Source organism: Lolium perenne, chromosome 1, assembly GCF_019359855.2.
Source record: "Lolium perenne isolate Kyuss_39 chromosome 1, Kyuss_2.0, whole genome shotgun sequence".
Lineage (NCBI taxonomy): Eukaryota > Viridiplantae > Streptophyta > Magnoliopsida > Poales > Poaceae > Lolium > Lolium perenne.
In genome coordinates, this window is record NC_067244.2 from 129,766,830 (window position 1) to 129,781,210 (window position 14,381).

At 44.1% G+C, this 14,381-nt stretch overlaps 2 protein-coding genes across 2 annotated transcripts; one reads left to right on the forward strand and one right to left on the reverse strand.

The window, feature by feature from the left end:
* Positions 1-560: 560 nt before the first annotated feature.
* LOC127301986 (alpha-galactosidase) lies at positions 561-6,764 on the forward strand. Its single transcript, XM_051332310.1, has 15 exons — positions 561-843; positions 2,399-2,457; positions 4,149-4,205; positions 4,353-4,387; positions 4,633-4,736; positions 4,884-4,959; positions 5,049-5,107; positions 5,192-5,257; positions 5,343-5,426; positions 5,514-5,578; positions 5,665-5,747; positions 5,839-5,933; positions 6,016-6,061; positions 6,180-6,320; positions 6,413-6,764. The coding sequence occupies exons 1-15, from the start codon at positions 659-661 to the stop codon at positions 6,494-6,496; spliced, it is 1,239 nt and encodes a 412-aa protein (XP_051188270.1). The 5' UTR covers positions 561-658; the 3' UTR covers positions 6,497-6,764.
* A 3,825-nt stretch (positions 6,765-10,589) lies between these two features.
* LOC127301995 (uncharacterized) lies at positions 10,590-13,926 on the reverse strand. The gene is made up of 5 exons (XM_051332327.2): positions 12,403-13,926; positions 12,111-12,228; positions 11,856-11,961; positions 11,630-11,770; positions 10,590-11,239 (listed from the first exon to the last, which is right to left on the reverse strand). The coding sequence occupies exons 1-5, from the start codon at positions 13,802-13,804 to the stop codon at positions 10,991-10,993; spliced, it is 2,016 nt and encodes a 671-aa protein (XP_051188287.2). The 5' UTR covers positions 13,805-13,926; the 3' UTR covers positions 10,590-10,990.
* Between the last annotated feature and the right edge of the window lie 455 nt (positions 13,927-14,381).

Consider the following 14,381-nt stretch of genomic DNA (forward strand, 5'->3'; position numbering starts at 1 on the left):
TTATGAGGGGATGCATAATTAGGTGACGCTGGCCTTTCTTTACAGTTGGTGCGTTGGTTCCTGCTTTGGATATAGAAGAGATAATGAATAAAGAGAAGAGAGGATTGGCTATTATAGCTAAGAGACGCTCTCTTAAAAGATATGAGAAAACTATTTTCCCTACCGTACCATTTATCTTCCCTACTCAAGGCAATTTTCTACTGAAATTTAAATAGTTTTAATTAATTATTAGGAATGACACCATATCATTTATTTTCATTGTGATCTTTAAATGATATATACTGCTACTCCGGAAATACCTATCCTGAGGATAAACACCACGACACAAGTCAATAGGTCGTCAAGGCACTTGCCAACAGGGCAACAGGGGTGAGCACGACGTACGTGGTTCCAAAGAAAATGCAGCCAACACTGCCATAATCTCTTTAATCAAACAACGATAAGCAGAAAATAAATCTGAAGTTCGAAATAAAAGGGAGGGAATAAATCCGCATTAAATCATTTCGGAACCGGTGGGGCCGGCGCGGGCCTATATAAAGGCGCCGGTCAAGCGCGTCCCAGCAGTCACTCACTCACCGGCGCTCCTCCTGCCATCACCGGCCCCCACCCCACCTCCTCCTCTGCTCCAGACTCCAGTCGGCGGCGGAAGCGGAGAGCCATGGCGCGCGCCTCGCTGCTGCTCGCGCTGCTCGCCGTGGCGGCGACGGCGGTGGCCGGAGCAAGGGTGCCCGTCCCGCCCGGGACGGTGACGGGCCCACCCCTGGCGGCGTACGGGGGGAACGCGTCGTCGGTTGCGCGGCGGAGGGCGGCGGAGAACGGGCTCGGCAGGACGCCGCAGATGGGGTACGTACGTTACGCCGCCATTGACCGTTTCTTCTTCGTTTTCTTACCCTGTGCGGCCGTGCGTTCGTATCCTCCGCCCCACGCTGCGGCCCAATAATCTGCACGAACCAAGAAACTTTTTTGTTTTAATTAACGCGCTCCAGAAATACGGTTTCGAGATTCTGCCGTCGCCGTGGATGATGGTAGGAGTAGTAGCTTTCGCGCGAGGAAAGTGACACTCGACTCTAGTACTGTATGATGCCTGCATGTCGCTGGCTTGCATCGTAAGCGAGAAAGGTGCATGGCCAAATCTTTTGCAGCAAAGCACCGACTGGGTCGCTCTGCTTTCATCATGGCCTGGACGCTTTCGTCAAACTCCCCTTTCCTTCCTTGTCTTCCTCCACGCAATATTTCCGTTTCCTTTATTCATTTTTCGTCTCCCTACTAGATTTTCTTTTCCTTTGGGCTCGATAAGATGGGATAAATGCTTGGGCAACCACGCGTGCACGCATGTGGTTGGTGTTTTCTTTTCTGCCCCCATCATCCACGCAGCACCTAACGGATTCTTTTCCCTAGCCTCCATATTGGCATAGTTGTATACTTGAGCATGCTCTAGAGTATTTTTCATACTCCATTTATTTCATAATAAGTATCGTACATTTATCTATATACATATATATCTAGATGTACTTTATTGCGTAGATACATAACAGTGTCACATATTTATGCAGATACACATATCTGGACATGATTTAGTGCGTAGATACATATAAATATAAACAAATCCGCATCACTTATTATGGGACGGAGGTAGTACATCCTATTATCACCTTTTGATAGTGTCTAACCGTCTATACATGTCAATTCAGTGATATAAAAAATCAGCATGGAACTTATGTTTTTCTCTAAACAAAAAGGAAAAAAGAGGATCAACAGAAGAATAAAGCATGCCCATAGAAGAGGGAAAAGATGCGACGGCCTAGCTATGCGCTTTCCCTTTACTCTTTTGGTCTTTGTGTCTGTCCCTTGACATAGGTCATTCCGCTTCGTATACTATTTGACTGTAGATAGAGTGCAACCTAAACGTGCTTCCGTTTCATCGATCATTTTTCATCATGGCGTAGGTATATGAGGCGACTTGCCTCTTCTTTGATTACCATGGATCGATGGGGGAATTCCGTGTGTCGGTGGTGCCGTGTGTTTTTCAGTGGATGATGAACATGCTGGCACGTTGTAACGAGTACTATTTCCTCCATCCGAAATTAAATGTTGCAGATTTGTATAGATACACATTATTCAGACGCTTTTAGTGCGTAGATACATGTGAATCTAGACAAATCTGCGATAATTAATTTGGAACTGACTCGCGCTAAAGGGGTAGCACGTACTCCATACTAGACTAGAAGAAGCAAACATTTTAATTTCATTGTGTCGACGATAATTCATCCTGGGTGGCAACCATTCTTTTTGATGAACACACAGTCACAGGTCACGATTTTTCTTCCGACAAGCGTCGTCATGGGTCTCAATTTTATCTGGTAATCTAATCTGACCCTGTTGACGAAATGTGTGTTAGGTGGAACAGCTGGAACCATTTCGCCTGCCAGATCAACGAGGAGATCATCAGGGAGACAGGTACGCTACACTTGCTCCAATCCCCATCTCATGTCCCACTTTCAGTTCTTCAATGCACATGCGGCCCAATCGCTTGCGAAGCCGTTGTGCCCTTCATCACGTCCTTGTCACTGCTAACATGCCCGGAACTCGATCCGAACCCTGTAACAGTAGGTTAGCAAACATTCGAGGAGGCATCGGTCGGTGATGCTGACCTTGGAGCGACTTAACCCTGTGTTGGCCTAAGAAAACAAGATAAGATTCATCGAAAAGGCCATAGACACAAGTCACACAGCCCTAATCAATTAGCTTCGCTACCAGCCAGCCGAGAAACATGTTTAGATTCTTTTTGTCCGAGCGAACCAGCCACGGGCACGCCGGACGTTTGTGCGGTGGGTCGTCGGTGCGGCGAGCCATCCAAGAGATTTTTGTGCAGACTCGAGGGCGTCGGCGCTGGGCGTTGCCCCCAAGAGCCAGATATATAGACCTCGCCTCACACTTGTCGGCCGGCACAAGCTAGCTAGCTACCACTCCAGTTCACTCGCTGCCGAGCGGCGAGTTGCTGTTGGTCGTTGCTTACAGCTTGCAAGCAGCAAGTTGCACGAAGCCACGAACAATACAAACACTACGACAACCCGTGCACATTTGCCATATTCTCTCCTCCAGAATCCCTGCCCGATCTTCTATATTTTAGATCAAATGCCTAATCTTTATTCCTCGAGCAGACGGATCTGATCTGGGAATCATTCGTCCATACATCCGGAGACGCCTTTTCAGCCTTTGAGTGATTCGGAGATGCCTTTTTTCCGTCATTTGTCCCGGAAATCTGCATAAAGAAAACAAGCAAGTGGAACCATGTGTTGGTACGTAGTAGCTTTTGTAACAGTAGCAGCTTAACCGGTCCAATCTACTCAAGAACGGAAATATCCCAAGCATGTTACGCTTTAGCTATATCCATTGAGAGGAGCACGTCCACATGCCATCCTGTAGGTAGCCGATAAGATATGAAGATGGTTTGCCATCCTGAATGTGAACGGGCTCGTGTGCAGAATAACTTCGATTCTCATGTTCATGAGGGTTGAGGGGTGATGAGGACCCATAACCATAGTTTAGGCCAACCGATCAATTGCGAAAAGGACCCCATTGTTTTTTCTAAAATATTACATGTTTTGTCAGATGAGGATTGGGATGAATTTAATCGCTTATGTTGACAGCCTGTGTAGCGCAGAGCTCTGAACATATCTTGATCAGGTTTTTTATGGCTCTGGATGCCTGGATATATTAATTCTCTCACCAGTCTAAAAACATATGTGGTCCAATGGATTAAATAAATAAATCAATTGACCATTGTGTCACAGTCTCACAGACCGCAATGGTCTCTCCAGAATCTATGACGTTGCTCATAGATAGATATGTCAGGATAGGGACTTCTGAACTAACAAGTTGGCTCGGACTTGGAACTGTTGCAGCCTAACTACCCAGTTCTAATAAGAGGAGGCATGCACCTGCTCCTATTGTACTGACCCCATTGACACGCAGCTATGGTTGGTCACTACTAGAACCACCGAGTCACTAGTTGGGTCATTGTGATGATCTCGTTGTGTTACTACAACAGTAATGCAATGAATTTCATGGTGTCAAATTACACAATTGAAATAATTGTCATACACAAAGCTCTTTTCTTATAGATTAACCGGTTTCCTTTCCTTCAGCTGATGCACTGATCAACACTGGTCTGGCGAAGTTGGGCTATAAATATGTCAACATAGGTATGGGGTGATCTCTGAACCATGTTTATTTTCTTCAAGAATACCCTCTCTTAACCATGCTTTACATGACAAGTTGGACGTAATTACTGCAATATTTTCTACAGTGTCTTAATCTTACTCAAATATGTTTCCCGTCTTTTGTTTCAGACGATTGCTGGGCAGAACAAAACAGGGATTACCAGGTATGGAGATAAACTTGGCATAAAAGCATTGCTAACCACTTGTATCATTTTCAGTACAGTGCAACTGTGAAAGTGTATTTTTATAGATTCAAGAAATTCCTCTAATCTAGTTTTGAACATCAAGAGATTATTGTTAATTGCTATTTTTCAAAACAAATCATGTACGTGTGTATACTATGTTTGAAGACGTCTTCAAAGCGGAGAATTATGCATGTGAGTAACATTTATAATGTTATCGCTGTCAGGGTAACATGGTTCCACATAGGCAAACATTCCCCTCTGGCATCAAGGCGCTTGCAGATTATGTGCACGCAAAAGGGCTGAAGCTTGGTGTTTACAGTGATGCTGGGTATGCTAGCCATCCAATCTATCATAGCAAACACATTAATCTGTTAGCATACTGTAGCAACTACTCTGCATTAGCCCAAGAGAACTCGAATCTGTATAATGACAAACTGGCAATGTGCCTGAAACTAACCGGGACCATGCATGGCAGGACACAAACGTGCAGTCTCAGAATGCCAGGATCACTAGATCATGAAGAGCAAGATGTGAAAACTTTCTCATCTTGGGTATGCACCTTAAAACTAACCGAATGCCATATGCCAAACTGACACAATAAATCCTGATGTTCTTGTACTTCTTGCTTTCTCAAATACAGGGAGTTGATTATCTGAAGTACGACAACTGCAATAATGGTGGCAGGAATGTGGTGGAAAGGTAAAGAGAACAATACTGCAAACAGTACCAGTGCATTGAGTCTTATGTGTTAGATTGCGAAGTAAATTGTCATGGCTCATGCAGATATACTAAGATGAGCAACGCCATCAAGAAATACGGGAAGAACATCTTCTTCTCACTCTGTGAATGGTGAGTTTGCTCTTCATAAGATATTAGGATGGGCAGTAGCAACATCATTCATTGCTGATTCACACTACTGCGGTTCGCTGTTTAGGGGAGACAACAACCCTGCTACATGGGCAGGTGGCATGGGTAATAGCTGGAGGACAACTGGTGACATCGCCGACAACTGGAACAGGTGCTGCTCATTTCATCAACTCTAGAATTTTGGTCAAGTAGCTACTGGAATTAGCAGGATTGATCGTAAGTTACATTGTTACTTCAGCATGACATCCCGTGCGGACCAGAATGATAAATGGGCCTCCTACGCCGGACCTGGTGGATGGAACGGTAGGAGTTTCAGACAAGTCTGTGCCAGTATTGGAGATTGACAAGCCATTTGTTATATTCAAACTGATGTTCTGCTCCAATCTCAGATCCTGACATGCTTGAAGTTGGGAATGGTGGGATGACTGAAGCTGAGTACCGCTCGCACTTCAGCATCTGGGCACTTGCCAAGGTATTTATTTTTCCCACATGCATTTAACACTGTTGCTTCAGTTCTGAAATTTTCGACATTTCTAACTGCAATGCTGGTTCGAATTGTGTAGGCTCCACTTCTGATAGGGTGCGATGTGCGCTCCATGAGCCAGGCGACAAAGAACATAATCAGCAACTCGGAGGTCATCGCCGTCAACCAAGGCAAGTATTATCTTACTTACTTGCCAAAGATACCTTCTTCATATGGGATTTCAGTGTACTCAAACAACAATTTTCATAACAGACAGCCTAGGCGTCCAGGGAAAGAAGGTGCAATCTAGTAATGGTTTGGAGGTATGCCTCAATTCAAACCCCTTAGTCCTGGCTTCCACGACGAAGTTTGAGCCATATCACAGCAAGACAAAAAAAAAATAGCATGATTCGGAGTCTGTAATTGCGTAATTGTTTGTAGGTATGGGCCGGTCCGCTCAGTGGCAACAGGAAAGCCGTGGTTCTATGGAACAGGCAGGGGTACCAGGCAACCATCACTGCATACTGGTCAAGCGTTGGGCTCCCTGCATCCGCCGCCGTCACTGCCCGTGATCTATGGGCGGTAAGCTCGCTTTCTTCAGAGCTCTTTGATTTTCTTAACAATGCACTGCAGGTTCCAGAGTTCATAACAACAATTTCTGTCTTGCCGTGCAGCACTCGTCATCCTCCGCTCAGGGGCAAATATCCGCCTCGGTGGCGCCTCATGACTGCAAGATGTACATCCTCACACCCAAGTAATTGTAGATGAAAGCATAGACGAAGTCCGTAATGGGGGTTACAGTCGGTCATCTACAGGCCAAGATTCAGGAAAAGGGTTTGCAGTGAAGGATCGGTAGAGCTGAAATGAAATTTGAGAGATGCAATTTGGTTATTTGTGTACCGCTGGAAATAAACTGTAGGTGTATACGATGTGCTGCGAAATGTCGGCGCATTTGTTTCTGAACAAGTTTGCAAGTTGTAGCGAAAGTTGCAGCAATAAAAAAGAATCTCATACCGCTCTCTTCTACCCCTCCGTCCCATGATATAAATAAAATGTTTTCACGAGCTGTTTTTTTAATTTGCCAAAAAAAGTTACGAATAAGAACATTGAGCAGTACTTCGTCAGACATTTGGGCCCTGAAAGTACATTGGGGTTTCTCCCTGAAATTGTTGGGCTCAACCTAAGCAAACCAACCAAACCTGTACTACTGAATGCCAGCACAGAGCTCTGAAGAAATCTAGTTGGTAAGTTCATACTGGCATCCGACAGGTTGGGTGCAGAAGAGAACATGAATCAGGCTGCTGAGAAATTAAACCAGAGGCAAAGAGTGTGGGTAGCACGCCGGCTGGAGCCAACTTCACCCAGGCACTGTGCGACAGCCATCTCCTTGCCTGCTCATGTTACACCCGATGGCCCATGTTAGCACGGTGGCGACTACCCCGGCGTTAGCCGAACAAGCCCGGTCATTCAGTTAGGCTGAACCGATTGGTACGGTTCTTCGTTTTCGTGGAAACTCGGTTTCCAAAATTTGCTGACTGATCGGTGTCTGAGCAAGGCGAGGTTGGTTGAACAAAGAAAACAAAAGGTGGATCTGGATTATGTGCAGTTAAGCTGGATATGGACAAAGCTTATGACGAATTTCTCAGGAAGATGATGGCTAAAATGGATTCCTAGGAAGGTTGGATAGATCTCATCATGGAGTTCGTTTCCTCACTAAGTTACAAAGTAATATTTAACTAAGACATGGGGATCCACTATCCGCATATTTGTTTCTGATTTGCTCCGAGGGCATTTCTAGTATGTTGAATCACAAAGAGGAAATTGGAGGTTTAAAGGAGTGCGTGTGAGTAGGAATACTACTTCTGCCTCACATCTGCTATTTGCAAAATAACCAATATTGTTAACTATGTACACCTTTGTCCCTTCTGCAAAATATTAAATACCATCTGAAGCAACTGAACAACATTCATCACACTATTTTATTTTTGTTTACAGTGCACAGGAAGAAAAAAAATGAATGGCACGAAACAGCTTGGCAAAGCTTCAACTGCATCAAGCTACTATCTCCCTTCAGTTTTATCTTGTAGATGCCAATTGTTTCTTGAATATATCAAAGAATCACAACGTCAGCTCTCACCATATCAGAAAATTCAGAGCTGCAGAATAGAGCACTACTCACAATGGAGATATGTTTCCTTGAGTCTACAACTTCTGAAATGTCATAAACGGACAGCGAAGCAACAGACATGTTTGTGCTTGGTGTTTATACTCATATAAGCTAGGGAGACGACCATATAGACCACATTAAATAATGTTGGCGTGGCATACCACTAGCGACCATCCCCCTTGTGCTGTAAATTTTTTTTGGAGCTTCCAGTCTCAAGTTACGTCATGGATAACATACAGCAAAATTTAATTGAAATTGAGACATCATTGTAAAGATCAGTGCAGATTTATGTCATTGAGCACCGTCTACTCACCCTTCCAATCGATGATGATCATTTGGAGCAAGTACATCTCAAGCTGCGAGCGCAACAACATTGCCATGGACTTGGAGCCCTCGCTTCGCTACGAGCAAGCGCTTCTACTCCACCTCTGAATGTGGTGGCAGATGATGTGGGATTCTGTCAGGCCGCACGAAAAATGATTCAAAAAATTAATCATTTACACTTCGAGCATATTTTCATGCAAAGAAACAAATAGCAGAAGGAAACATAATTCAAGATCACATAGATAAGTGCATTCTGGTGAGTTGTCAAAGATTAAAATGTAGCTAGGGGTATAAAATTGCCAGGTAGAAAGAAAGTTATATGGCACAACACGTAAATAGAAACAAGTCTAAATTCAGGCTATTACTTCAGAACCATATAAAATCTAACAGGACTAATCAAGGATCAGGCCACTAACCTTGCAGCTGGAATCCCCCAGTGCCATCTCTCCACATTCATGCACGTGAAGAATTAATCACTGCCCCAAGTCAGAACTACTGCATACCTTATACATGAATTTCTTACTGAAATTTCAGAAATATGCAGAATATCCAGGTTTATTGATCTAGCTATCTGCAGTCCTTGACAGAGCATTCCCATAATCCACGCTACACATGCATTACCTTATGGGGCCTATCCACCTATGTGCATAACTGCATGTATCCTCACATCTTTTGTATGGCAAAGAATTCACAATTTGCTCATACTACCATAATTAATCTTCATTGAAGAAGATTGAACGTGCTGTTGTACAACTGGGCAATGGTGTAGAGCTTCATAAGCGATAATGGCAATGCCGGCTCTGGCTGTCCTTCCGGCATGCGCATCCCAATGGCTTAAGAACAAGCCAACAGAGAAGCTTCAGAAATGGTTCCTCGAGGCCACGGAACAGTATTAGGCTTCTTAACAGGTCTTAGCTGCCTCAGGTTGGTAATGTCCGCAAGCTTTAACAGGCTGCTGCTGGGACCGATCTGTAGTGGGCCAACTTATAGCAGAAACAGTGCTGGGTTATTTACGGAGCAGAGTAGTGGGCTTCTAATTTGCCTGACCGCTACTATACCACTGATGGGCCTAAGCACGTAGACTGTCAGACAAAAACAACATGCATAAAAAATGACCTAAATAATAATGGACCGAAATGGTAACAGATCGTACATGGACCTAAATACATGGATTATACGGTGATTGGCTATCTACAAGAACACTAGGCCTTCTGCAGGCCAAACAATAACATGCCAACTTTATATTGGCCAAGTAAGGTTGGCCGGGCCACTTAAACTTTAGTAGGCCTTAGGTGGGCATCTCAAAAAAGGTGGGCATCTCAAAAAAGGTGGGCCTCTTATCTACGGCAAATTTACAACCGTGGAAGAACAGATGACGGCATGACCGGTTAGTTAACGGTGTTTGATGGTTGACGAAACACAACCACCACGGTAGCCATTTTCGTGATTGATGAGAACATATCTACCATGGTAGCCATTTTCGTGATTGATGCAAACACATCCAATCTCCAAGTGAATGTGAACTTGGATGTGATGTATCTGTGAACCTAGATGTTTATGCCACTTGTAGATGTTGTGTGATGCATTTTGCATAGATATGTATGAACTGTCTGAGATATGGCATCAAATTACAAGGTATCTGCCCAAATTTTTTAGGTTTTTTGAATTATAATCCGAAACTTTTGAACTAAAATTTGTTGCTTGAAACTAATGTAGGGGGTCTCCTTCGGTCATTTAACCATGACCAAATATATGTGGTTTCGTCCTGTAAAAATATGTGGTCACAAAATGTACCAGGGGTAAAAGTGTATTTTCAGGCCCTATTTAACACGTTATGAAAGAAATTTAGAGCTAGCGTTAAATAGGGAAGAAAAAAAAATAAACGGACAAATTAGGGAATCACATTTTGCAATAAGAAATTTCCTCTAACTACCAAAACATCGGTCACTAGAACTTTACTCCTCTGTTCTGGTACATGTCACGGTTTTTTAGCTTTAAAATCCCAGTGTGTAACACGAACTAGAACAAAATCTTTAAGAGAGTGGACTTTTAGAGCAGGTGCTTGGTGCGCACCTGTATCTAGGCCATCTATACTGCATTAAGATCCGTACGTGCTAGCTATTTTCCCCCCTCGCAAACAAGTGAAACAACTTCCCATTTATATATATCTCTCACACCACAAAAATTTTGAACTTGAAATTTTTCAGATCACTTAAATATAACAACTAGAATATGGAAAAAAATATTTTGGATTTTTTTATGTCATTATGTATATAAATATAAATATATCAGGAATTTATTTTGAATGTTAAATAATTTAAAATTCGAACTTGCACAAAAAATTCCAAACTATTTTATTTTTGAGTGACTTGCAAAAAAATCTAATCAAAATATTATATAATTTGAAAGATATGAAAAATAAAAAGTCCAAAAAAGGGTGGGTGCGTGGAGCGCACCAGCTCTACCACACTTTTTCCAAATCTTTAAATATTTTATTCCCTATTCACGCTCTTATTGTGTAAGTTTGATATTGTAGATGTTGATACTTTCTCATATATATTTGGTCTAACTTTAAAAAAATGAATTCAACTAAAAATTGTATACAACATAATTTGGAACGGGGGGAGTAGAGGATATTACCTTACATATAGTCTTGACACCTGCCTACATTTCATTTTGGAACACAAAAGGCTTTTGCATATGTAACTACTACCAACAACAACTGTCTTGAACAAGTAATCTTAATTTCCATGACTACTGTCTAAAAGAGGAGCATACCACAGGTTTTTACCTCATGAGGTGTTGGCTGACGCTGCACCGGAGGAGGTGGATGTTGCCAAGATGCACCAATAGGCTGCTCCAGAGTAGGGGTAAGCTGTTGCCACTGCTGTTGGATGTTGCCATAGCCTGTGTATGCGCCATAGGCAAATGAGTTAGGGGCAGAAAGTTGTTGTGAATAATACCCATGGTAGCTGCCTCCATTGAAACTGTTGATGCGTGATGAAGGTGCCTGAAATCATAGGCAACAGCTTATAATAAGATGACGGGAAAACTGACACCTAGGCAACACTTAAAAAGTAGCACATCAGAGCATGGCACAAATAGATAATTTCGTCTTAGTTACTTACAATGACCTCAAATAATGAATTTATTACTGTCACAGTTTAGTTGCTTGTACACATATTTTTGAACTTGGTGCCCATAGTTTTTATTTTTTACTCTTACTTTCAAAATACACAATACAAGGATGCAAAAAACATTACAACTTGAGTCCATCGGTCAGGACATCACACGTGAGAGAATTACTACTAAGGACATGTATCTTGCCAGAAGCGGAGATGGTCCGTTCAAGGGCTACAGTTCAACAGAGGATATAGCAGAACAACACCAATGTTTTTACCTCATGAGGTCCAAATGGACTGCTAGATGTCGATTGTTGTTTTGATGGTGGCCACAGTGGCTGGTAGTTGTGACAACCATGTACAAGGGCCAACGATGCATACCCAGGGCCATCTGGCTTGTTGAAGAATTTCTGCGGTGGCTGGCGGAATGGTACATTCTAATTAATCTTGCTCAACGATGATGAGAAAATGGATAGAAAACAGGGTTTATGGAATTCATCATACCAGATTGTTTGCAACAGGATGGACCTGGGAAGAAATATGATCATTCTGTATAATACTCTCAGGTGGATTTTTTTCACGCCTTAATTTCTCAGCCAGTTCAAATACCCTAAACAGCAGAAAGTCAATTAAACAAAAGATCTCAACATGGCAACATCAGGTAAAACTAATTAGTAGATATATCAAATATTAGAATGAATTGATCTTAAATCGGATCATATAGCAGAAGAGAGTTTCCATGGAGAAAAAGAAACTTGCCTTTGGAATTGGCTCCGTGGAGAGCTTGGTTCTTTCGAACCACTATCCGAGGTGTCGCTTGGCTGATCTGCGGAGCTGCTGGCCTTTGTGGTATTGCGAAACGCTGAGACTTGAATGCCTACAGAAACGGCTAAATCCATAAGCAACACCAATCCTGTTTTTCTAAGGGAACTGGCAAATAAGCACACAAACAAATATGCAGGCACCACCAAATGGCTCCAAGCGCACAAACAAAGAGAGCAGTCACAAGAAGATAACTAACAAGAACATAAGGATTGTCAAGAGCATGCACCTGGAGTAATATCCATATGTCTAGGCAATGTACATGCACGGAAAGGATGGTGAGGGTCAAACTTATGGTTGAAGTACCAAAAATCCGGAAGATAATACTGTGCAATTGCGTTGAGTGCCTTGTTTTCTAAGTCAAGAGCAGCCACCCATCCATCCTGATGAGCAGGTTCCGCGTGAGATTTGAGATAGAGGATATCGTTACCATCGTCAGCAGGGCTCAGGACGGGGAACGCTGAGTAGAGGTCCCTGAATGTCACCAGCTGTTCACTCCCCTTTACGTCAGCAACATGAGCAACGCGTGTCTGGCGCCAACAGTTAGCCGCCGGTGACGACGATGGCGGCGAAACTTTGCGAGTCCACGTCACAGCCCTCCAGTCATCCCTAAAGGAGGACAGCTGCAGCTTGGAGTTGCTATCCACGGCCTTGCGCTTAAGCCACGTGATCAAGTCTGAATCGGAGACGGTGTTATCCTCGTTTTCAGGAGGAGCAGGATTCTCCATCTCGATGAAGGTGAGCACGCCGTTGACGCATGTGATGTCCCGAAACCAGCTTGCTGAGGGGGTTGGTTCCTCCGCTAGAGGGTGCATCTTCATCTTTTTGGCGGGGGGGATGGGATGTTTCTGTTTGTACCTGTTTCCAGGCAACGGCTGAGGCAACGGGATGAAGAAGCTTACACCACCACCAGCAGCAGCAGCAGTGGGATCGGGATCGGGATCTTGAAGACGAAGCAAGTCGCACGCCAGGATGCCGTGCGACAGGTCGACCCAGCCTAGCAAGCCACCTTGTCCAAGCGTGATCACCTTGTCGGGTACAACCCTGTCGACCCCAGGGCATGGATTCTGCAGCGTCCTGGTGCTCCATGATTTTCTCTCGGACGAGTAGATTCGAAGCTGGTAGTCGTCGGACGAGGACGACGGTGCGTCACGGAGAGCGGCCACGAGATAGTGCCCGCCGCCCCCGTGGCCGAGGATGCCAAACTCCCTGACCCCGCGCAGATCATCGCCACGATCATAACGCGACTCGCCGGGAGAAGGAATCCGGTCGAGCGACGGGGAGGCGTCACCGGTGGCGGCCTTGTAGAGGAAATACTCGCGGGTGCCGGCGGCGGCGTAGAAGCCGGCGCGGAGGAGGACGAAAGGGCCGTCCGCGCCGACCACGCGTGGCGGATGTACGAAACTGGGGTCGATGGCGTATCGCGAACCAGGGGGATTGGAGCAGTGGACGGAGAAGAGGGAGAGCTGCGGCGGGTCGGCCACCCAGAAGGAGAGCGCCATGGTGTAGCCATCTTTGGATTTGGCAGTGGCCGTGGTGCCGTTGGTGGCGTCGGTGAAGCGTGCTTTCCGGGCGAGCAGAATCGAGGCCAGCCGGCCTCGATTGCGGGCGTTGTCGGCGGCGCCGCCCATCGATAGGAGTTGGGGATTAGGTCGTGATGAATCTGTTGTTGAGGAAAGAATCGGGAGTTTGACAACAAGGATCGGATTTGTTAGTCAATCGAGGGGTGGAAGGGGTCGAGGAAAGGATTCGGTAAGCAATCGCCTCTGGAACGCGTCGTTTAAGAGCACGGGCTCTATGGACCCTTTTTTTTAAAAAAAAAAATCGGCCTTTTGAAGTTTAAGAAAATTTAGAGAAAAATCTTGCACGTACATCATTTTGTTTAGATATTTTCTTGGAATACAAACTATTTCATATTTAGATTTTGCAAGACAACAGAATTTGATCATTGCTAATCTCTAGGATTTTTTGGATTTTTTTCTACTAAAATAACTTTAATATGGATGTATCTAGAACTAAAATGTGTCTAGATACATCCATATTAGAGTCAATTAATATGAAGTGGAGGGAGTACTAAAACTTCAAAATGTTAATTTCAAAAAAAGCAAAAAAAAAAAAAAAAAAGGCTACACAGAGCCCGTCCTTCAAAGTGACTTTTCAATCTCCTCCCTCTTTCACCACTCTCTCTTTTATTTAGGAATATGACAA

Excerpts from the sequence above, each read along its gene's own strand:
- LOC127301986 (XM_051332310.1), top strand. The coding sequence starts at position 659 with ATGGCGCGCGCCTCGCTGCTGCTCGCGCTGCTCGCCGTGGCGGCGACG. Across the intron at positions 5,258-5,342 it reads TTCTTCTCACTCTGTGAATG|GGGAGACAACAACCCTGCTA; the intron begins GTGAGTTTGCTC and ends TTCGCTGTTTAG. Across the intron at positions 5,934-6,015 it reads ATCGCCGTCAACCAAGGCAA|CCTAGGCGTCCAGGGAAAGA; the intron begins GTATTATCTTAC and ends CATAACAGACAG.
- LOC127301995 (XM_051332327.2), bottom strand. The coding sequence starts at position 13,804 with ATGGGCGGCGCCGCCGACAACGCCCGCAATCGAGGCCGGCTGGCCTCG. Across the intron at positions 11,962-12,110 it reads CCACGGAGCCAATTCCAAAG|GGTATTTGAACTGGCTGAGA; the intron begins GCAAGTTTCTTT and ends TCTGCTGTTTAG. Across the intron at positions 11,240-11,629 it reads GTCCATTTGGACCTCATGAG|GCACCTTCATCACGCATCAA; the intron begins GTAAAAACATTG and ends CTATGATTTCAG.